A 25,452-nucleotide genomic window follows, 5' to 3' on the forward strand; every position below is an offset into this window, starting at 1 on the left:
AGCTCGGAGAAATCAACTAAAATCAGTGGTGATTAAAAAAATGTTTGAAATTACTCTTAGTTAGTGAATTCAGGTGGTGTTAAAAATTATTGTTTAATATTAAATTAGTGGGAAATATTATTGAACCGGTGTTTATGTGAAGTGAAAATGGTTGGACTCAGTGAGGATACAATTAAATGTTGTGCGAGAGCGATTATATTATAAAATGTGTTAATTTGTGGAAAAGTGGAAAGTTAAAGGTGATTTCGTAAACAGTTCAAACTAAATTACTTATCTTAAAAACATAGAAATAATAATAATCATAATTTTGATAGTGTCCCGCACTCGTGGCTGATCAAAGTATTAAATATATATATAAAATTAACCCCATTATTATTAGCTTTTTGGAAAATATTATGTCCTTTTGGAATACCAATTTACTTCAATTTAAAAGGTAAGAAAATAGTAATACCGGGCATTTCAATTAAAAGAAGAATTTTTCAAGGAGACTCATTGAGTCTTCTTTGGTTTTGCTTAGCATTGAATCCTCTATCTAAAATGTTAATTAAAAGCAAGTTTGGAATAAAATTTAAGGGTAATACAGGGGAGAGTAGTACAATTTCGCATTTATTATTTATGGATGACATAAAATTATTTTCGAATTCTGAACAAAATTTAGAGAAAATGATCGAGGTAGTTAAAAACTTTTCAGATGATATCAAAATTACTTTTGGTTTAGATAAATGTAGAACGATCCATATAGAGAAAGGCAAAATTGTAGATGGGGACGAAAGTATATTTAGAAATTTCCAAATTACTAGTATGAAAAGGGATGAGGTTTATAAGTATTTAGGATACCCACAATCAAATAGATTAGACCATACTAGTATTAAAAATGATATTAGGATTAAATTTCAAACTAGGATCAGGAAAATTTTAAAATGCAATTTATCTGCTAAAAATTTAGTAAAAGCAATAAATACTTGGGCAATACCTCTATTAACGTACTCATTTGGCATAATTAAATGGTCTAATACAGATTTAGATAACTTAGAAAGATTAATTAGAACGACGCTAACAAAGTTTAATTGCCATCATCCAAATTCAGCAATAGAACGAGTTAATTTACCTAGAAATTTAGGAGGTAGAGGTATAGTCAAAATAACTTCTTTGAAACATAATCAGGTAGAAATGCTAAGAACTTTTTTCCATAGGAAAGCTTATAGCTCAGAAATGCACAAAATAATTTGCAAGGCAGATAGAAATATTACACCTTTAAATTTATACGATGAGAATGCCAACATTTTTATAAATCCCAACCAGGAATTATTAGATTCCTGGTCAAATAAAATTTTACACGCAAAACACTTCAATTATCTCAACCAAACGTATGTTGACAAATTTTCGTCAAACAAATGGTTGAGTATTGGAGAGTTGAGCGCAGAAATAGAAGGATTTATGTTTGCCATTCAGGATAGAGTTATTAATACTAAAAATTATAGAAAGCATATAATCAAAGATACAAATCAAATTGATGATTTTTGTAGAAAATGTTTGGCTTTTCCGGAAACTATAGAACATATTATATCGGGATGTTCTATATTAGCACCGTCCGAGTATACATTTAGGCACAATCAAGTTTTAAAAATAATTCACCAAAATTTGGTAATTTAACATAACTTGATTGACTGCCGTAATATAGTACCATATTATGAATACGAACCAAATTCATTTTTAGAAAAAGAATTTTATAAAATATATTATGATAAAACTATACTTACAGACCGAGCGATTAGTCATAATAGACCCGATATAGTTTTACATGACAAAATTTAAAAAAAAAAACTTATATCATTGATGTCGCTATTCCAAATTCCTGTAATATTCAAAAATCTGTTAAAAAGTGAAAAAATAAGAAAATACACAGATTTAGGAAATGAAATAAAAAGAATTTGGCATTCTCAGACTATAAAAATATTACCTTTCGTTATTTCGGCTACTGGCATTATACCTAGCTCTCTAATTAAAAATTTAGGCGTATTAGATCTATCGAAAAATTGATATATAAAGATGCAAAAGTCGGTCATTTTCCTCTCCTTTCCCTTCCAAAATATACATATGGATGGCGCCGACAACTAACACCATAAATTTATCGTATGTATATCACATGTATATAAAATCTAACACTTTATCATACTCACATATTACCCTACGACAGGTAGAATCACGTAGCTAGTTGGGGAGCAGGCGAGACAGAAAATAAGGTTTATGAAATGGCTTTAAAACACAGCGGTAGGAGATTGAACTCACTCTATCTCAAAAGAACCGAGGAATACCACATACATAGATAATCAGGTTTCTATACCGAGAAAAAAAACAACCCAACGTTCGGTGAGACCTTTTTATACTGAACCGTCACGTGAAATAATTACGTTCAAGGTCGTAAAACACGTAGACAAACAAGGATGCACACACTTTACGGGGTGTGTAATCAAGAGAGAGAAGCAAAGGCTTGTACAGACGGCAGGGAGGATATTCCTACCCCGGATCAGTGGCGGTTTTCTCTAAAGTGCGTTTGTGCGGCGAACCCCCATTAAAAAGATGAGAAAATAAAACAAACTTGTTTTATAATAATATAAGCACATTATAGATAGCACGCTATTAAAATTTCGCCTTCAAAACCCGCGCTACCGAAAAATACGATACCTATTCCAAGTTTGTGCGAGTTGAAATCCGCGCCAAACTCTTCATACAAAATAATCTTAGCCGGTACAGACCCTAGGACGGTGACATATACAAAATTTGGTCTTTCTTTGCAAAATTAAGACAAAGTGTGTGCGTCGAACACGCGTTATGATATCACGTGACCTCCGAACATTGACGAATGTAACCGAAGAAACCCGAGAACTTCGCGGACTGACCGGCCGACGTTTGACCTTTGAACCATAGGGATGCAAGTTAAGTGTTATTTTTTATTTTATATTATGGTATTTAACTTTGTAGTCATTTTTGTACATATTTTTGTTTTCTTGTTTCTGCATTTCTCCAACCGTTTGCTTATGGCATTTTTAAATCTACTACCTATTGAAGTAGACCGATTTTGATTTCTGTTTTCGTTTTTTTTTTTTTTTAGATAAGTCGTTATATTCCTTAATTATATTTGCGAAAGTTTCGGCAAACGCCCCACTGTCGTCGCTAGTTATGCAATTTTGTGTCTTGTCTTCTCCAGTTCTCCATCTCCAGTATTCTTTCGGATTTCAAATTGAAAGCGTTTGCGTATATGTTTATATATGCGTTTGCGTTTATTGGTTGTCGCGAATATTTTTTCATAAATTTTTTATACAATGGCGGAATACAGTGTTGTCTATATAAAAAATAATGCCAATACTTATGAAAAAAGGTTGTAAATTAAAAATAAAGGGCCTCCGCGTCCTGACCTCTCATTAAAGCAGGTTTGTGCCGCGAAAACCGAGAAATTCACTCGAGTTTTTAAACGTGAGTGGTACGCGAGGTGTACTTGGTTATGTGGTTGCGAGGAAACCAATCGGTTATTTTGCTTCCCCCGTTTAGTTTTTGGAGGCGACCCATCGTGGTGTAAAATTGGAGTAAACGATCTTTCGCATTTAACATCAAAAATTAAAAAACACTCGGTGTCCCAAATCCATTTGCTGAATTAAGTGCAATTGGCATCCATTGGCAGGCTCGATATACGCCAGAAATTGGATTCTGCTTATCGAAGATCGATAAGAGAATTTAACATACAAGTTGATAAAAACAGGCACATTCTATCGCGACTAATCGATTGTGTTAAATTTTGTGGGGCTTTTCAAATTGCACTCCGAGGACGCGATGAGTATTCGGAATCGGTAAATCCGGGGATCTACCGGGCTCTGGTGGATTTCATAGCCGAAATCGATCATTCTATGAAAGAACACTTGTCGGGAACCAGTGTTTTCAAAGGAACATCCAAGAGTGTGCAAAATGACATTTTGGATGCCATCCTGCAAGTGTGCCGGGAACACATAATGAAGCAAGTGACCGAAGCCGATTACGTTGCCATCCAATCAGATGAATACACTGACTGTTCGACAATTCAGCAGTTGGTGATTATTTTAAGGTACGTCCACAACAGTAAGATTTATGAACGTTTCTGGAAGCTAGTGACACCAAAAGATCACACTGTAAAAGCCATCGCTGCCGAAATATTAAGCGAACTAAACATTTTAAAAATAAGTGCCAATAAATTGGTGGGACAAAGTTATGATGGCGCTGCCGTAATGAGTGGAAAAGTGGGAGGGGTACAAACTATTATTCGACAAACATTTCCGAACGCCTTTTATGTGCATTGCTATGCGCATCAATTAAATTTAATATTAGAAAGGGCCGCAGCAATTAACCACACGGTGAAAAACTTTTTTTCGAACTTGCATGCTTTTCCTGTATTTTTTTCAAGATCACCGAAACGCTCGACTTTACTAAAAGAAATCGTCAAGAAAAGAATACCATCCGCCCCACCGACCAGATGGAACTATAACACCGAAACTGTGAAGATCATCCATTCTCATTTGGAACCGCTCAAAGAGTGCATGGAGGCTATCATGGCTTTGGAAGACGGAGACTATAATACATATAACCAAGCTCAGTCTCTTCTTTCTTATTTAACAAATGAAGAATTCCTGTACTGGCTAAATTTTTTCGCAGTTATTTTACCCCACTGTCATATTTTATTTTAAGGGTTACAGAAGCGATCAATAGACCCTGTCAAAATATTGCACGGGATTATTCATTTCGAAAAAGCCATCGGGAAGATTCGAGACGATATTCCACCAACTTCTCCGCAGTAAAAACGCCGACCCAATGATGTTAAATATTCCATCATGCGAAAGGAAATTTGTGATGTTCTTTTAATCCAATCGAAAGACAGATTTCAGTTTATTGACCACCTCGTAGCCTCCCATTTATTTAACCCAGAAAAATTTTCCTACTACAATAAAAAATTTCCTGAATCAGATTTTACGCAGATAGTGAAAACCTACAATTTCCTCGAAAATGTTAAATTGAAAAACGAACAGATTGTTTTATATGGTCGCGAAGAACTGTACGGCGCCGATGGAGCCCTCTCAATACTGCAATATCTTGTAGAATGCTCTTTACGGTCCATTTTCAGTGAAACTCTTACATTACTCAAAATCATTTGCACGATACCAATGACATCGGTTGAAAGTGAGCGCTGCTTTTCCACACTCAGCAAAGTAAAGACATTTTCTAGAAATACAATGACCCAAGACCGTTTAAATGCCCTGTGTATGATTAGTATAGAGAAGGAACTGATAACCTCTATACCTGATTTTAATACCCGCGTAATTGAAGTGTTTTCAAATGCAAAAAGTCGGCGCATGGATTTTTCATATAAGTGAAAAAAAAACTAAATTTATTTCGTGCCACCTTTATTTTTTTTATGTTTTAAAATATCTATTATATATTCTACGAAATTATTCTTCTCGAAAAAACAATAATAATTAGCAACATACATTGAGTGCTATAAAAACATTAAACAATTTAATTCCTTTAAAACTTTTCTCATTATCTAATGATTGTGTCTAGTGTAAAGTGATTTAAAAACAATAATATGTAGGTACCCCTCCCACTAACTTTATTTAAGTTGTGTGACTGCTGACGTATTCGACTATTTGACGAAGGACAACAATAAGTAAATTTTAATTAGATATGTTTATCTTCTCTTGAATTTCTGAACCCCCTGTTAAAAAGACCACGAACCGCCACTGCCCCGGAAATATACATAATCAAAGCCTTTTGGAAAAGTTACCTATGGAACTTAAAGAAAATTCATCGCAGAAAGAAAAGTTTGAAAAGCGCAGATCATTACATCTACTAGCTTCGCTTCTTTGGACATTTTATTTAGCGCCAACCGCGTTCAGCCCTCCATTAATGGAGTTACCTGCATTTACCCTTCTTTTAATATCTCTGTCAGCCTTCCCATCGCTAGTAATCTGATGTAAAATAAATGTTTATACTGTATTAATAGAGATGACAATCGGTCTGTTAAGATTGGATTGTCAATAAGAAGGTCCGACATTTTTTTGCACAGAATTGAATAGGTATATCAAGAATGGCCTAGAGGTGGCTCTCAAATTCAATTGCTGGGCGTATTTGATATTTTTACAGGGTTAGCAGCCGGTCACTGTTGAAGAATCTGTTAGCCCTATATAAGCCACCCAATGTATTTGAATCCATATTTACTCGTGCATCTGTTGAGCTTCTATAACTGAGCCGGTCTGAGATACTTACTATCAATCAATGATACTGAAATACTGATGGTTCGGACTGAATATGCCATTTCGTTAAAAAGTCAAAAACATAATCCGACTAGTAAAAATATATACGTACAAATCAGGAATGACAACAGGTGGTTGAGTTACGGGAACCGGGGGAGCAATTGGAACTTGCGCTATCCAACCTTTAACCCCCGTGCAAAGAGCCGGATCCTCGTCCGACGCATCTGCACAATCCACTACCTAGGAAAGAACATCATACATATTATTAAAGGACTGGCCATAACATTTGTTTGGAAAAGGAAACTAACCATCTGCGGGAGAAAGAAAGGTTGTATTGTGTATAACAACATATGTTCAGCAATATTTAAACTCATCAACCTAGTGAAATCAGCGGGAACAATCAAGTTCTCTTCTTCGTCCTGATGATTACTTTATATGCATTATTTGAGTGCTTTTAGCCTCCATTCAAAGCTCTGGTAAAACCGTAACTCTGATTTGGATTCCTGGACATGTTTGCACTTTGGGTATTGCAGATTCCTTGGGAAAACAAGGAGCAGACTTTGTTTTCCATCCTGAAAGATAGATCCCGCAACGTTTAATCAGAGTATCGGCACATTGCTAGTAAATTTAAAAATTTAATTTCGATGTACTTTACGAAAATTTGCCAATTTAAACTAAATTAATATATAAATTCACCTTTTCTCTCTCCACGATTTGAAATAAAGGCATAAAAAATACCCTTGAAGGATGAAAGCCAGAAACATTGAAAACAAAACTATTTCTGCAAATATTCAGATCATTTAGCCGCCGTCAACGGTAGTGAGTGGACGTATTGTAGTAAGAAACTATATTACTGAAAGTTGTCACGTCCTCTAAAGTATTTGGCGGGAGTGAGAGCGCAATAGTAGAAGTAGTATCTAGCCTAACTCATTATGGACGTGCTGTCCGTATTGTAGTAAGAAACTATATTACTGAAAGTTGTTACGTCCTCTAAAGCATTTGGCGGGAGTGAGAGCGCAATAGTAGAAGTAGTATTTAGCCTAACTCATTATGGACATGCTGTCCGTATTTGAGATTATAAAGAGTGAAATAGCTAGCATATCAACTAAACAAGACGCCAAAGCAAAAACAAACCTGGAAGCTAATATTAAAATTCTTGAAGAAAAATGGACGGAAGAAAAAACAGAAATGATAAATAGATTGAAAAGCTCGAGAAAAAAATTGAAAATCCGAGTATTATGGGAGGAAAAACTTACGCAAGCAAATTAAAAGAAATCCCGGAATCTAAATATTCACTAATTATAAAAAGTGAAAATGACAACATGACTGCAGACGTAATAAAAGACCAAATTGTCAAAAAAATTAAAATTGCAAATTTGGGAATCGCTGTAAACGGAGTACGTAAAGCCGCACAAAATAAACTTATAATATCCTGCCCGACAAAAGCCCACGCAGAGAAATTGACAGAAGAAATTAACAAAACACTTAAAAAACAGATGGTCGCAGAAGAATTAAAAAAGAAAAAACCAAAAATTTTCGTTAGAAACTTACAAGCAGATTTATCTGAAGAAGTAATAATTGAGGCCTTAAAAACACAAAATGAAGGTATAAAAGATATTATGGAAAATAACCCAAAAAACACGATAAAATTAATAAAAATCTTAAAACCTAAAAATCAAAATGGACTTACAAACTACATATTGGAAACAAGCGGACAATGAAGGACGCACCTCATCTAAAGTGAAAAAATTAATATTGGATTCAACAGAACACGTGTTGAAGTTGCAAACCCTATAACGCAGTGTTTCCATTGTCTTAAGTTTGGACATACGGCAATCTAATGCTTCAACAAAGAAAAAAGTGCAACGTGTTTGCATTGCGCAAAGGACCATGAATGGAAGGAATGTACAAATAAAAATGAAGAAGAAAAGTGCAGCAATTGTATCTTCCAAAACAAAAATCTCAAGATGAACCTAAATACTAACCATAAAGCAAATAACCCAACCTGCCCCTACTTCAAAAAGATTATGTTTATCGCCCAAAGTCGTATAGAATATGACTAGGTATGTTAGTACTTTAAAAAAATATATATATAAAAATGAAAATAATGTTAACAACTATTATTTTACATTACTACTTCTTATCACCTTCTCCTAAAAATAATAATTTTTATATTTTACTTCTCAAGTACAAACTTTTCATAACCATGCGAAAATTACCATTAAACATATATTTAAATGTATTGTCCTATTACCAAAGTGTTAACAAGAGCATACTGAAATTTATTCTAATGCTCCAATATACTTATTGTACTCATATATGTAGAGGTATTATATTCGTGGTCCTACTTCATGTTTGTCTACTTATATGTTTATTTAAATTCTTACAACATGTTTATAAATTATTGCTGCAATTTAAAATATTATTTAAAATGGCGAGTTAAACGGAGAATTTGACATCTCTGAAATCGCTTATGAACGCACACAAAGTTTTGAGAACTGGATTATCAAAAAACATGTTTCGGGAAATAATAATTTAACTGCAATCAACTATTCGATCCTTATCAAAATATTGGGATACGTTTCTTGTCGTTATCTCTAGCTCTCTGAGTAATATTGATATAATCACGCTTTGTGAAACGTCGATTAATGAAAATGATATACATCTATACAAAATATTGGGATTTAGTTCTCATTACTTTTGTTGAAAAAACAAATCGGCGGCGGGATTATTTTATATGTGAAAGATCATCTAACGTTTGAACAAATTAACATAATGCCAACTAAATTTGAATGTGTCTACGGAACTATTTCTGTCAAAAAACATAAACGTCTACATGTATTGGCAATATACAGACCACCTAATTCAAATAAAAAAATATTTCTTGAAGAGCTAGATGTAATATTGGGAAATATTGAAATTAAAGAATCTGTTATGGTATTAGGGATACGAACATAAACTTATTAAATTATCAGGAACCAATTGTAATGCAATATGAAAACATTATGGCTAAATTTGGATTTTTAAAATGTATTAATGACGTGACCCGTGAAGCCATACTGACTAACTATGTAACGGCTACATGTCTAGATCATATCTATGTAAGAGAGAGAGACACAAATGAAATCAGCTCATGTGTATGTGAAACTATAATAGCGGATCACTACCTTATTGCAACAACGATGCTTTTCTCTACCTATGAGGCAGGTACCACCAATAAATCGCACCATACGAAATATACTGTAATATCGGAAAAAAAGTCGACCTACTTATTGAAATCACTGATTGGAATGAAATACTAAACATAACGGAACCTAACTTAATTTATGAAGAAATTAAATTGAAATCCAAATATATTTACGAAAAAAGTACTGAAACAAAATCAAATACAAATAAACAGCGTAATAACCAAAAGGGCTGGATAAATTTTAATCTCATTGAAAATATACAACTACGTGACACATAATGGAGAAAATGGAAAAACACGCCTAACAATAAAATATATGAAATCGAATTCAAGAAATACAGAAATAAACTAAATAAAAAAATATTAAACACAAAAAAATATATTATAATAACAAATTTAAACATTGTTTCAAGGACATTAAAAAAACATGGAATGAAGTAAATCAAGTATTGGGTAGGAAAAATAAATCCGATTGTGATGAAGTCATATCTAAATATTTCTTAAATTCCCAAACTGCGGATGTGGTGGCAGAAAACTTTGCAAAATTCTTTGACGAGGGTGTAAATCAGTTATTGCACGAATGCAATGTTCGAGCGTCTGGGTTGAAGCAAGAACATTTGCAACATTCAATGTACCTACCAAGAGCTAATGCAGAACAAACTGAATGCATTATCGGAAGAATGAAAAATTCAAAGACACCGGGCGTGGATCTAATTCGCATGTATGATCTAAAAAAATATGTTAAATTATTTGGTCCTATAATTACTCACCTAATTAACAGAATTATTGACACAAGTCACATTCCAGCTGAACTAAAATGCAGCATCATAAGGCCCATTTTTAAAAATGGAGATCACACCGTAATAAATAATTATAGGCCTATTTCCTTATAACCCGCATTAGAAAAAATATTAGAAAAATATATATCTATAAATTTGGATAGATATTTAAATAATTTGGGCATTATTGATGAATGTCAGTATGGCTTCCAAAAAAAAAAAAAGCTCTGATAGACTGCTCGAAAAATTTTCCAATTATATAAATTCAGAGCTTAACTCAAAAAAACATGTACTAGTATTATATATTGATTTCTCAAAACCTTTCGATACACTCAGCCAAACACAATTAATCAAGGTACTCGAAATCATAGGAATCCGTGGTAAACTCCTATCATTTTTCAAAAACTATTTAACAAATAAAAAATGTATGTAAAGATTTTGAATGTAATGAGTAATTTTAGATTTATTAAATCAGGGGTGCCACAAGGGTCAATTTTAGGACCAAAATTATACATTATATATGTAATTGCCATGTCTAAACTTTTTTAAATAGCCCGTAGATTCAGTTTTGCTGATGATACTGCATTAGTTGTCTCTAATGAAAACCCTGAAATAGCTATTCAAAAATTACAAATTGACTTTAACGAGCTACTTAAATGGTTTCATGATGTAGGACTAATTATTAATGTCAAAAAAACTAAATGCATGTATATAAGATCACCAAGCTTGAAAATGTGGAACTTACCTTAAATGACTGCACATAATTTTGAATGTATACATAAAAAATGGATAATATTTGCTGCTGTGAAAAAATTGATTTTGCAATTTGGATATACTTACCGTGGCATAATCGTAGACAGTAACTTTAAATGGGACAAAAGTGTGACCAAAATTTGTAACCAGCTCCGATGTTTGGCGAGTAATTTTTATAAATTAAAATTTGTATTGCCTCGATGTACTCTCAAACTTATATATCATTCTATGGTCGAATCAATACTTAGATATGGAATTCGAACTTGGGGACACTCGAGTAATATTAATATTAAATACATTCAAAATCTACAAACTGCTATAATTAAAATAAAATGTTAAACCTGGCATTTACAAACAAAGAAACAACTTAAAATTACTGTATGGCTCTGAGGGCCTACTCCCAATTAAAGTGCTTCTCTGGTTTATTATAATTATGGATAATGCGGGAGGAAATGCGTACAAAAAGCCATTGGTGCATAGTCACAAAACAAGATTTACTGAAAAAAAAAGGCCTGAAAATTCCACTAATATCAAATAAGTATGGTAGCAGAACACTTGACTATTTGATACCTGTGATTTATAACAAATTTAACGAAAACTTTAACTTAAAAAATAATGAGGAACACTGCCCTAAACTGACAAAAAAGTGGTTAATAAATGAACAAAAGGTTTATCTATCCTAAAAATTATATTTGGTATTAATATTTAAACTTAAGCTAATGTGCATTATGTTAGGTATAACATTAAATGGTAGAACCTTGTAATGGACCTGTTTGGGGTAAAAGAACGAAAAGAATTTTTTTTTCATAAATTAAAATACGTTCAGAGAATAGGGAGAAACGAACAGACTATGGACATCTTTGGGACATACTAGAAGCTTTATTATAGAAACCTACGTCGGTAATAGGTGTTAACCACGTGATAATTGAAAAGGGGCGCGTTGGGTTTCAACGAATCAGACCATTCCCAAAATCAATTAAATAATTTTTCGCCAATCACGGAGACTAAGGGCGGTCTAAGACACGATACACTCGAGGTTGATTTACTGTTGAGTTAACCTTGGGATCCGGTCTCACGACGCGTGCAAAGGCACTTGGGAATCGACGATAAATTTGCATTCTAAGGCAGAAACGAAGCGATACCCAACCATCGATAACGAAAAAGGGGGTGGCGGTTTGGTGAAAGAAGAGGGTGTTTTAAAATGTTTTGGTCCAGAAGACATATTACGAGGCGATCCTCATAGAGAGGATTGTTAACGTTCGCTGGAATTCTGAGTGCTGTTTCAAGTGGCGATAGTGAACACAAATTTTAACTTAAGATAGGACGTTTGGCCGAAATTGCCTAATTATATTAACACGGGGGAGATGCAAGTTGGGTAATTAAGAAAAGACATAAAAGTTAATGGGTCACGAAGTCTTTGATTAACGATCAAAATTTTACGACCTTTTTTGCGCGTAAACAAAGTTACGAGGATAATATATTGAAATTCCTAGATGAAGCGAGAAAAGAGTATATGGGTTGGGCTAAAACTAGACGCAAAAAACTGTAAAAACAGGGATGTACTGGGCGTAGATCACCGAAAAGAAAGGACCGGGAATCGAAAAGAAACCCGAAAGGTAGTTTAGCTCATGATGGAAGGGGTTTCAACGACTCGGGTAGTGGACAGCGATGGGTTACGAAAGATTACCAGAAGATATGCGGCGGATATCACGAAAAGAGTCAAAACAGGTAGGCGAAATTACAAAAACGTTTCGAATCAAATTTTGGAACGAATGCCTACGTATTTCATCACCGAGAGGAAGGTATATGTGTCCTGGGATCACCCACGGATCGTGTAGACACCAATCAAATGCTAGAAGGCAGCACACAAGGAAGGATACTGTATTGCGCAAGCGCTGGACATAATGGGTGAAAAGCTTCCGTTAGTTGGGATAATTTATCGATTATATTATCAATATCAATAGCGAATTTCTCGGAAAGATTTCAAAAACAACGATATAGAAATGAGCTACACCTAGTCTATAGGCCGGAAATCAACCAATATTACGGACACAACACGTGTACGAGAAAAAATAATCAAATAATTTTGCGCAATAGTCTACATCGCCGGATATCAATTACGGGAGGGCGCCCGAAGGTCAGGCCACCGAGTACGCGCCTGTACCCGCCTCTGCAGGTTGGTAGGTGTTTACCTCAAATCGGAAGGCGGGAACCTAAAAACCTGAAACGGGGTTATGCAATTCTTAACTTAACGGGGAGTGAAACCTCGAATTCATAAAGACGAAAGTCGCACAAATTTTAAGTCGATTTATTCGAAAAAAAACATTATTAAATAGCGTTGTTTGGAGGAAATCGGGGCCTTTTTCGTTTTAACTTGGTTGGAGTCGGTCTTTGAGATCCTTATGTCGCGACAGCTTTTGTGTGCCATTTTTAAACTAAATTGATAGAGTTTTAAATGTAGTGAAGTTGTGTATTTAGAAAATCAAGGCATTTTCTCGAAGTTAGAGTGGTTTTAATATTAATTGAAATAATTGTGTTTTAAAAGTGTTTTAAAATTTAATTAGATTCAACCAAAAAAAGGGTAAACTCATAATTAGACAATATTAAATTCACGGGTTGGAGTCTTTTCGTGAATTTTGAGATAGTTCGTCACAAATCGCCGGGGACCTTTTAAGGAAGTATACGCGTCGCGCTACGAGGAGTACCACTTGGGGCTTCTACTCATACCTACAGTTCCTGGACGTGGATTAATGTACATGTCGTCGATATCCCGACTGGACTGGTAATATTACGATTTTGGGTAAGTGACCTTGCATGAATATATATTTCCAGAACGTTAAAATTGCGACGAAGATGGGGCTGCAACCAGCAGCTCGGACAAGGCTGCGATACTGATAAGATAGTATCACATTTAGAACTGTTTGCTTGCTTCTAACAGCTGTGTTTAGCACGAGGCCAATGACCTACTTATTTGTAAGCAGTTAGTGTCGACGCACGACCCAAAAGGAAGAAAAGGGACCCCCATAAATCACTTGACGTCCGTGTCTGACGACAAAAGTCGTACATTCTACCGAGTTAGCAGCCGCGCAGAGGCACCTCAAATCAACATGGAAGCGACTAGCTGCAACCAACTCATGCTCAAAACAAATAAAAAATAAAATTAATAATATTTGTATAACCTTACACTTTGTTCACTAACAAATTCCCAAATACCTTTGGCCTCGGATTAGGGCTCGCCGTTGGAGTATGTTGTCTGTAAGCTGTCTTGGGAAAGCACACAACTTCCTCGGCTCAGAAGATTTTCTACTTTCCTCATCACGCGATTTCGGGGCGTCAACGTTGTATGGAGAATCACGAAGAGTTCGGAAGGTCATCCCTTTTCGCGGAGCCGGGTCGGGTGAGAGGACACGAGAGGCAGTATGAAAATTAATGTCAAGTTGGAATGTTTGGGCCTTGGTTCGCTGCGAAGGCGTTTAATTGAACGGGCTCCAAGTCTTTCAAAATCGCGTGGAGGGGACGTCGGCGTGATGAACGAGGGTTCAAAATCGGAGGACGAACACATACTAAAGCGGGGTTTACCCGGAAGTTGATGCAACTCGACTGGAAATCCCTCGAGATCCTTTGCAGCAGCCTTCGTGAGGTGGATAGTAGGCCTGGCGGCTAGTAGACGTTGAAAGCCCCACCAGAGCAAACCTTCTTGAAACATGCACGCGTTTAGCATCATGACAAGGGACGCAATAAAATTCCCCTTTTACAGTCAGTAACGTAGTCCGTCGGAGAAAGCGAGGCGGGGTGATTTGGGATATTCCAACAGGTGCATTACCTCTCCCTCTGACGTGAGCGGTTCGGAGGTGTCAGGGCGACTATAAGAAGAAGTTAGACCAGACCTCGGGGAAAGCCAGACACGTATTGGTTCTTGGGGTTTTGCATTTGGAAGAATAGCGACCATTTCATTTGGGGCAGTGAGGTGCCGACCCAGTTTGCAAAAAAAACCTTTTCTCGTCATTCAATCCGTTCCCATCTCCTTTCTCTCTCGTTTCCACTTCCATCCGCAACACCCAAAGTTTACTAACCACAGCTAAATCCATCTATCTAGTTTCAGTACACCATTACAGAGGTCGACGAGGGAGTCCCAGTACTTATGCGGAAACAACACCCTATTCAACGAAGGGTTTAATAGCGCGTACACAAAGGGGGGGGGGGTACGGTTCTATGTCACAATCTAGAATTTATAAACACGGGGACATTAGATAAGGACGGGGATACAAGTAAATTGTAGGGATAAGATAGAAACTGTAGGTCAATTAGTAATAGGGTCCAGTATTCGAAAGTTAGGTGAGACACGTACTCGTTTCTTGTAGAACTCGCTGAGGGTCGTTGGACGTTTTCCCCACACTTTGGCTAAAAAGAACCGGGAGTTACCATGGAAAGGAGACATTAAATACCTACCACTTTATAACGGTGGGCTTCGAATTAACAAACCACACAACGTGAAGTAAAGGAATTTATTGTAGATCAACCCCAAAGCGAAGACCTTATTTTACTGTGTGCAATATCACAGGGGCGGGGGATATTCAGAGTTAGCCAGGCTCAGCACGATATCATTTTGCAAAAGCGAAACTGAACGCTGGAGAGAAAGGGGTATAAAAACCTCATTCAAGCGAGTTAGTACAATTAGGAGGTTGAGTCAACACAACCTACAGACAAGCTGATTGTCACAGCTTTGTGGGACTACCCATATCTTATATTGTATTAAATTTAATTATATTCAATTTAATAAAAAAATAAAAAGAAAAAAAATTGTCGCCTACGGGTTACCGTGGTTATGAATTACAAAATAAAATATATCTTGCCTTTTTACTTTAAAATTAATCTACTCAATTGAATCCGGTTTGGGATTATTTCTCGGGGGACATTTTTGTAAAATTCATAAGAGTTATATTCAAATATTGCAAAACTCTTATATATTATAAATTAATTAAATAAAAGTACATTTGATCGTAAAACGGATATGAGATACTGTTGTAAAACAACTTCCCTAATCTTTAAAATAAATCAGGACCAAGTACAGATCCTTGGGGAACGCCAGCACTTATTATTCAATTAATACATTAATGTGACTATTTTCATGTATCAAATCAAAATCTTTATTATGAATTTCTACTTACATTATTGCACCTAGCATCAGTATCCACGCAGGCTCCGTAAGCGCATATCACGTAGAAACTTGGGCACTTATTGTTGGCGCACTGGTACACCGTCTCGTCGGACCTATCTCTGCAATCCGCAACTCCATCGCATAATTGGTCTAAATCAATGCACTGCTTATCCAGAGCATTCAGACATTGAAATTTATTTTTTCTATAAAGTAAAAGAATTGTTTATAATATTTTTGGGTAATTTTCAAAAATCGATTATTTATTGACTGCTCACAAAACTGTATTATTTCACCCGCAAACCAAATCAGAAGAATCTAGATCCTCATTATATTAATTCTCAGATTTTTTCGATCTTTTGGGATTCCAAAATTTTGAGGTCGGATGCCGTATTTTTCTTTAATTTTATCGTGGAATGCGTGATACAGTTTTTTTTTATTTTAATTATTTGTCAATATAGAGTTTTCTTACATGTGTTTTTCGACATCTGTTTCACTAGGGTACTCCTGTGTCGAGACAGGCGTTTTCAGATACTTAAAGAATATTTACGTGCATAACTAAATCAAAACACAAATTACAAAGTTTTATGTACTTTAAACCATGGAGAAAATATGATACTAATCAATTGAACATACCCGCAAGTGTTGACCACAGTGACTGTTGTGTTCCTCCTGCAGTCCTTGTTGAGTTCGTCAGATTCGTCGGCACAGTCCTTGACGTTATTACACTTGGCGCTTGCGTCTACACACGCTCCGTACGCGCATCGGTAGAGGTGTGAAGGACACTTCCTAAACATTCAATATTACATGTAAGGCTACAGTCAAAATAGTCCGTTCAAGAGGTATCTGACGCGTATGAAGCACGGAATGAATTCTCCATTAGGCATGTGGAGGGTACCTTCACATGAAAACGCTAGTAGAATAATGTGTGAACAACATAATAAACCAACAAAGGTGTCATTAATTATTATCATTTCATCAATTTAGTTCTCACAAGCGTTTTCCGCAAATGGCCTGAGTTTCGTCTGATTTATCCGTACAGTCGACAGCCCCATCGCATACGGCGTCCCATTCTATACAAGACTTGTCACGACATTGCCAGGTCCCAGATCTGAAAAATCAAACCGAAATTAAAATGCAGAATTTGAAAGAATATAGTAAAAGTCACAAATGAAAGAAATACTATGCAAGAAAATATGTACACATACATATAATTTTTTGGATAAATAACTGACCCTGCGGAGAAATTAAGGTCCAGTTATATCCAGAAATTCAAATTAACATTGTCATCAAATGGACAATCACCGCCATTTTTCTAATTTTACATTTGAAAGGTCCCTGTTAGTGCACGTTAGGCGCACACACTGCGATTAAACGCACCGGTTTTGTAATAGCTGAAAACACCAAACCACGAACAAAACACACACTGCGGCTGGCGTTTTTACTTAATTCTATTTCAGTATCGGTTTAGCATTTAAATCAAATGAACATTCTAGGTGCGTTTCAAGCTTAGCAAATTGTTCAAAAGCTGAAACGGATTTAAAATCGGCATTTAACGAGGACCTTTCGTCGTGGGTAGTTATATAGTTCAGTTTTTGTAACCTGCAACTTCCCCGGCCAGACTGACGTCGTTCTCTAGTCAATGCGGGCAGTGGATTGTCTGGGTGGAAATCACCGTCGATGAAGTCTACTAATCTGAAACTGAAAAATCAGATATCAAATGGGAACAGATAAATAAAATAAATATTATATAACTTGGGTTTGCACTCCCGCAATTCCGTATCTTGAAATCTCGCGGAATTTCAGCAATATTTGATCCTGCGGATTTGCAGAATTTGAAGGATTGCGGGATTAACAAAATATACAATTTTTTTCGAAGGAAGCAAATACTTTGTGGTGTCATATTATATATTAAATAAAAAAAAACACAATTTGTAATACACCACTATGCCCTGACGACTAACTTGCTAACAATAAGCCCTGACGAAGCTTGGGAAAATTGAAAACCGGTTGGCGATCTTTGTTTATTCAAAAATAGAAGTGGTGTATTACAAATTGTGTTTTTTCATATAATAAAAAATAAGTTTACACCAAAAACATGCCGTTTTGATTTGCACGCGCTTCCGAGTTATTGTTATCGCTTGTGATAGCCAGCGCCAGAATTCCCAGAAATCAGTATTTATGAAGTTTTAACGATCATATTTTTTATCAGTCTTCTTAAAATACTCATTACTTAATGTTTTCAACGTCTTTTCATAATATTACTAGTACCAAAGATGATTAATGTGAAAAGTCTTCTGTAATCTCTGTAATATATTGGTGTAAGATTGTTTTATTGAGACTGAAAAATAAATTTAGACATATTACGCTTTATGCATCAACCCTTATTTTGGAGTGGCCTGTGCAGATTTTGTGTTGAGACATACTACGCTTAAATCTTCCTCGGGAGAGGGAGATCAATCGGGGAGCTGCCGAGGAATATCATTTCTTTGTATGGGATGTTTCACCTTGACAGGTGACATCCGCGTGATTACGGCGCTCCTTAAATTGATCTGACCCCCTCTTCTGCCGTATGAAGAGAGGGGGTCGCATCATTTTCAAATATCGCCTGGCTAGCGGAACACGGCGTATCATCACCGTCAAGCCCATACTAATAACACATCATCATCTGTCACACCAGGTGTGACAGGTCTGTATGGGATTGTTTAGCGAGCGATATGGTGTTATATAAAACGCTTTGATACGAATAGCGTATTCAAAGATAATGATACCAAATAAAAAAAATATTTCTGAAACATTGGCATTATTTAAATTTAATACTTTTAAATAAAATTCCCGCAATCCCGCGGGATTCGCAAACCCTTATTCTCACCTTCCTTCGTCTTCCAGATGTCTCGACAGGCGATCAATGGAGACTGCTTGCACTGCAACAACAAACAAAAATAAATAATTACTAATGTAATGACTTTCCATGGTTTATATCTGTCAATGACCTATTATAATCCAAGATTTAAAGTAGTAATATTCCTTTTTCATATTAAACAACAAGAAAATCGCGTGAAAATTACGGAAATTCGCGTAATTTACCCGAAAATTTCGAATTTATAAATAATAAAATGTATATCTCTAATCATCACGCATTAAAATCACTCAATAGCTGGAGGATGCATTTAAAAATCGTTTGTGATATAATATTTAAAACTTCCGATTTTATGTCCGGGTTAAATCTTCCCCATAGGAAAAACTAAACCCTTCCACACACTTTTCCACAAATGATCATCTAGTCAATCAAAATTATGCAATTGCATTATATAAGCAAAATAAATACAAAACAATACAAGAACAACGCGTCAACTCACCAGAGGATCAAATGGGAAAATAATTCACTGACTCCAGATATTTTCATATCAGAGGGTTCGGCTCGGTAGAACTTCTAACAGGGCCTATAAATTCCACAAAGGAAAGGAATTCCACAAAGGTCAGGAAACTTACACATCTGTTTATAGCAATAAGAAATATTCTATGTCTAAATGATTTGAAACGAATTTACTTTGCAATGTGCAATTCCATACTAGACTATGCTTCCTTAGGTTGGGGAGGTTGTGCTAAAACCATACTCGATCCCTTAGCTAAATCCCAGAAATCGCTTATAAGAGTCATACTGAAAAAACCTTTCAGGTAGGTACCCCAGCGATTCATTGTTCGCAGAGTTTCGTGTTCTTGATGTAAGACAATTATACATGAGGAAAATCATTTTACATACTCAAAAACAGAGGCACTACTTAGCTTCCGTAAACCACTGTCATAATACAAGACATGCAAAAAAAAACCCAACAGTTCCGCCCACCACTTCCTCATCTTTAGCACAGAGACAATTCTCATACTTAGGCCCTAAACTGCTCAATCTCAAACCTGATGCATGGAAGGCAAAGAGTACTAATATTCTGCGTATGCAGGTAAACAATTGGCTTCTGGTCTTGGGGAGAGTTGAATGCGAGAATATGCTAAAAAACAGTAATTAAATTGTAAATTTTGTTTTTCTTTACATTCTTCTTTACATTTTAACTTATATTGGTATTATATTAGCATTACAGGAACTGTATTTTTACATAAAGAAAGTTCGAAAATTGTTCAATTCTTCGTGATATTTCTCCTTAAAGGAAAAGTTCCTTCTTTACTTTCATTTTTTATTTTTTGTTATTTTTCATTTCCTTTTTTTATATATTAATATTTCTTTAGTTTAATATATCAGCTAAACAATAGTAAAAAAAAAAAAATGAATATACATTTGTATTACTTTACCAACAGAATTTCTTCAATTCAGTTTCATTTTCAAATTCATTTTCTTGTTTTTATCTATTAATTCAGCTTATGTTATGTTAATTCAGTTATTATGTCAGCTAAATAATAGTAAAATATGTCGTGATATAACTGGAAGTATTCTAGAATATGAATATACATATGTATTTTTTTTTAACAACAGAATAGTCAACACTATAATGTACCATAATTTACATGTAAAAACATTATCATATTGGAATGTCCTAAAACGGGCAATCGCCTAGTTGGACATTTTAAGTTCATTAATTGTATTATCTAATATTTACAAACAAACAATAAATAAAATAAATAAATAAAATAAATAAATAAAATAAAAATCCTACTGATCCCTCAACATAAAAATTTAAAAAATCTTTCGTTATCCTACATGTATTCAAAATGACCGACTTTTGCATCTTTATATATAAATTTTTTGATAGATCTTTGGTGATCTGGTGAGGAGGCACGGAATGAAAGATGTTGTGAAGGTCAGAGTGTTTATTTTGTAAGTCAGGGCCGTGATGAGAGTGGGCGTAGGACTGATGTTGTATTCTCCGGATGCTGGCTGTGATGGCAGGTCAAGCGCGGGTCTGTGAGTCGACGCCGGGCGCTGGTGACCGGACTCGTTGTCTGTCAGGCACTGGCGATCTTGGCAATCAGTACTCCAGTGCTGACGAGAATGCCGAAGGTGCGGTGGACCTTGTTAGGCGGTTGAGTGGGAACTGAGTAGACCAGTGAGGATGCTGCGTGTCCTCGTGGTGGTCATGGTGAGTGGATGAAGCGCTGGTCAGAGACGCTGGAACCAAGGCGCTGTAATCCACGTAGCGTTGGCCAGGAACGGCGATCTGGGCCAAAGCGCTATGATGATGTCCCGATGGAGTCCATGATGAGTTCTTCTAGATTCGCCGGCAGGACGTACGTGTTTTTCGCCGCGCGCCGTAATTTTAATTTATTAAATAATTTACAAGTTTACAAGTTTATCCTAATGGATATCAACGAGGAAACGAATGCGCTTCGTTTGCTAACGATGGCCATCGAAGTTCTCTCTGTTAAAGTGGACAATTTAACTAGTGAGTTGAATGTTGTTAAAAATATTCTAAAAACGTCACCACTAATTTTTTCAATTTCAATTCAGTGCCGGCAACCCGGGCGTTTATTTATTATTAGTTATGTACATACATGATTTTTCTCCTTACCCTCCTCACTAGACAAAGTCTGTTCTGAGGCTGGTAACTAACAATTTCTAATTACATAAAAACAAATAAGTGGTTAAAAAAGAAAAAAAAAGAAATATAAATATTATAGTAAAAATAATAATAATAAAATAAGAGGAAAATCAGAAATTAGAAACAGAGTAGAAAAAAGAAAATATATAATTTTAGATATTAAGAATATTACTTATCTCTCTTCTTTCTTTGACATTCAACCAGTTTAAAAATCTTTTGAATACCCAATTCAAATTATTAGATGCGACATAGGTCTTTGTTTGGGCTACAAACTTATTGAATATATGTGGTGCCAAGTAAGATTCATGTTTTTTGGCAAAATTTGATTTGATATATGGTACTTGTAATTGATTGTGTGTGTTTGCTCTTGTGTTTTGCGAGTGAGTTATGAAGTGTGGTGATATTTTTATGCAGTTTTTGTAGATGATCTTCTTTATGAATAGTTTATTTATGTCTAATAGGTTATTGTTGATCATTAGCTGTTCTGTCGGATGTTGATAAGGCTTTCTGAACATAATTCTGATTATTGTTTTATGATTAATTTTAAGTGATTTGAGATGAGTCTCTGCTGCTGCTCCCCATACTGAAATACCATACATAAGAATACTTTGACAGAGTGCAAAATATATATTTTTTAGCTGAGGTAGTGACATAATGTTTCGAATTGTTTTGAAGATGTAAGAGAGTTTCCGTATTTTTTTTGTAATTAGGTTGATTTGGAGATCCCATTTTAAGTTATTGTCAACAGTTAAACCGAGATATTTAATATTTTGCGCATAATCAATTTTGTCACAAACACAGCGTGAGTTAGTTAATGAGGTAACTGTGCAGGGGTGAAGATGAAGTTGTGGGTGACTATCTGGCTGACCAGCTAATGTTTTACTGAAAGTTAAGTATTTAGTTTTAGAAATATTTAGTGTCAGTAGATTATTTATTAGCCATCTATTTACTTCAGTCATCCCTGTTTCCGTGTGTTTGAAGACGTTTTCCCATGATTGGGCTTTGAATAAAATTACAGTGTCATCTGCATAACTGATTACTTTGTACTCTATGTTCCCTAGGCTTATCTCAGTTAGACTGTTAATGTAGATGAGAAACAGTATGGGACCCAAGACGCTGCCTTGGGGTACTCCATACCTGTTGCCTACTTTGTCACTTTCTTGATTATTTATTTTTACAATTTGTTGTCTATTTTCAGTGTAGCTAATGAACCATTTGTCGGTAGTTTGTACAATAGTGAAACTGCGGTTGCAGGTACATGTGTGCACAAGATTCCCGTTCACGCTACAGGCGACACACTCGGCCCGCCAGCGCCCCTCGTCACCGCCACCTCACCGCCCCCGCTCACTACTACCGCAGACAATACAACTGCAACTGCCGCCGGGGCCGGTGTCTCCGTTCCGTTCCCCCCGCACGGCGCCCCGTCTACTAAGCCGACTCGTACCTCAGATGACCCTACAAGTTTGGCCGTTGGAAAAATAATAACCCGCTCGCAGGCTGCAAAAGCCTCCCAAAGAGGGAAAAAAACGAGTAACGCTTCAGACAAGGGACAATCTTCTTCCGCTTATGCTTCATCCCGAAGTACTCCTGATGTGACACCCGTTGCGTCTACCTCCACAGCGCCTACCTCCACGCCATCTGATAGTGATGCGCTGCCCCCGGCCGGCGGAACTGATGTGGATGCACCGCCTCCGCCCGATGGAGCTAAAGCAGATGCACCGCCCTTACGTCAAACTCCAGGAAGTCAACCTTGGACTTTGATTAATCGTAATCGTAAACGGCGTCCCATCACCGTACGAGGTAGTCAAAAGGACCAGGAGGAAGTGAAATACTTCCATCTTTACCCCTTGCATCCAGAGACTACAGTAGATGACTTAACATCGCACCTCAAAACAATAAGTAAATCTGTCAGTATCTCCTCATTTAAGATAACAAAAATCAAAACGAGGGGAGAATATGCGTCATTTAAAATCGGTGTACCCGGGTCAGCGGTGGCAGAATTACTGCAATCTAAGCATTGGCCTAAGCATTCGTTCTTAAAAGAATGGGTCAATAAGGTAATTACACCACGGCTACCAAATTTTAAACCTAGTTGACAGTACAATAGTTTTCATTTCTTTTACCAAAACGTTAGGGGACTGAAAACTAAATGTTCTCTATTTTATTCTAACGTTTTGGTAAACAATTACGATGTAATAGGGCTCACTGAGACTTGGCTGAACTCCAGTGTGTGCAACCAGGAGTTATTCGATGACAGCTTTCAAGTGTACAGAAAAGACAGAGATAGTGGTAGTGGCCACAGACAAGGCGGAGGCTGCCTTTTGGCTGTCAAAACTAAGTTTAAGGCCGAACACATGCCTGATCTGGAAGCTGACATCGAAGACTTGTGGATAAAAATTACAATCGATTTGTTTGTTACTTTTATATGTGTAATATATTTTCCACCGGCATCAACGCTGGAAACATATCAACTATTCTTCGACAAGTTTCACGAAAACGTGGATCTTCTCGGAGGAAGGAATATTATTGTTTTGGGAGATTTCAACATCCATTCAGCGCGTAGCGGCAAGGATGTTGAAAATGACCTCAAATTTTTATGCGAAGTGTTTGGGCTCACCCAGAATAATGGTATTCCCAATTCTGAGTTGAGGATGTTGGATCTCGTTTTGTGTAACATTGAATTAAATGTCATACATAGCGATTCTCCCCTCGTATATGAGGACAAATATCACCCCGCATTAGAGTTCCGGTATTCTTGTAAAAAGCCTCCGAAGACTACCAAATTACCTAAAACTACAGACGGCACTTTGCGGGGATGGATTTTTGGTAGGGGTGATTTTGTCAAACTTTATCAGATGATGAGCCAATTGGATTGGCATGAACTTTCTAAATTCGATACCGTTAATGAGACGCTACACCATTTTTATTCATGTATATATAATGTATTTGACGCTTGCTTCCCTAGGAAACCTCCCAACAGAGGTGGACGTAGATATCCGAAGTGGTTCACTAGAGATACCATCAGGAGCATTGAGAAAAAACATGCTCACCATAAAAAATGGAAAGCTACTGGTGACCAAAATGAGTATGAAATGTTCAGTAATCTCAGAGCAGTTGTTAGAAGAAATGTTCATATAGCATTCCGAACGTATGTCGACTCAATAGAGAGTGATATCAAGCATGATCCCAAGGCATTTTGGGACTACGTAAAATCACTGCGCAAGGATGGTGGTATAACAGACATCATGATGCATGGTGATCGGGAAGTTAGAGGAGCGGATGTAGCCAATGCATTTGCAACCCATTTCCAATCAGTGTACAGTAATGAGCCTCCATTACTAAATCCCATTTCTGCTTCCAAGTTGAATGTGAAGGGAGCCCAAAACATTGATATAAGTCATATAGACGAATCAGATGTTAAATCTTCAATTAATAACATGAAACATACACATTCACTTGGGCCAGACTTTCTTCCAGTATTTTTTTTAAAAGGATGTGTTGAATTTTTAAAAATGCCACTAAGTTTTATATTCAACCTATCTTTAGATACTGGTATATTTCCTGATTCCTGGAAAGTCTCAAAAATTTGTCCCATTTTCAAAAGTGGATCCAAGACATCTGTCGAAAATTTCAGGCCAGTGGCAATACTTTCCGCCCCGGCTAAGTTATTCGAATCGATAATTCATAAACATGTGCTGTTTCAAGTAGAGCCTTTCTTAATATCGGAACAGCATGGGTTTAGAAAAGGTCGATCAAC

At 36.1% G+C, this 25,452-nt stretch overlaps 1 protein-coding gene across 3 annotated transcripts in view; it reads right to left on the bottom strand.

The window, feature by feature from the left end:
- The window catches only part of LOC149410007 (modular serine protease-like), a 59,866-nt gene that overhangs the window by 22,900 nt on the left and 11,514 nt on the right, over positions 1-25,452 (bottom strand). For 2 of the 3 annotated variants that reach the window (XM_089648748.1, XM_089648745.1), the window contains exons 2-7: positions 19,022-19,073; positions 17,752-17,850; positions 17,144-17,260; positions 16,786-16,938; positions 16,163-16,355; positions 6,388-6,515 (exon numbers count right to left, since the gene is read on the bottom strand). In XM_089648748.1, the coding sequence (XP_089504874.1) occupies positions 6,388-6,515; positions 16,163-16,355; positions 16,786-16,938; positions 17,144-17,260; positions 17,752-17,850; positions 19,022-19,073 (742 nt within the window). The remainder of the gene's footprint in view (positions 1-6,387; positions 6,516-16,162; positions 16,356-16,785; positions 16,939-17,143; positions 17,261-17,751; positions 17,851-19,021; positions 19,074-25,452) is intronic. The other variant, XM_089648747.1, reaches the window with a different exon arrangement.

This window comes from Hesperophylax consimilis, chromosome 28, assembly GCF_061612785.1.
Source record: "Hesperophylax consimilis isolate HC1 chromosome 28, BYU_Hcon_1.0, whole genome shotgun sequence".
Taxonomy (NCBI): Eukaryota; Metazoa; Arthropoda; class Insecta; order Trichoptera; family Limnephilidae; genus Hesperophylax; species Hesperophylax consimilis.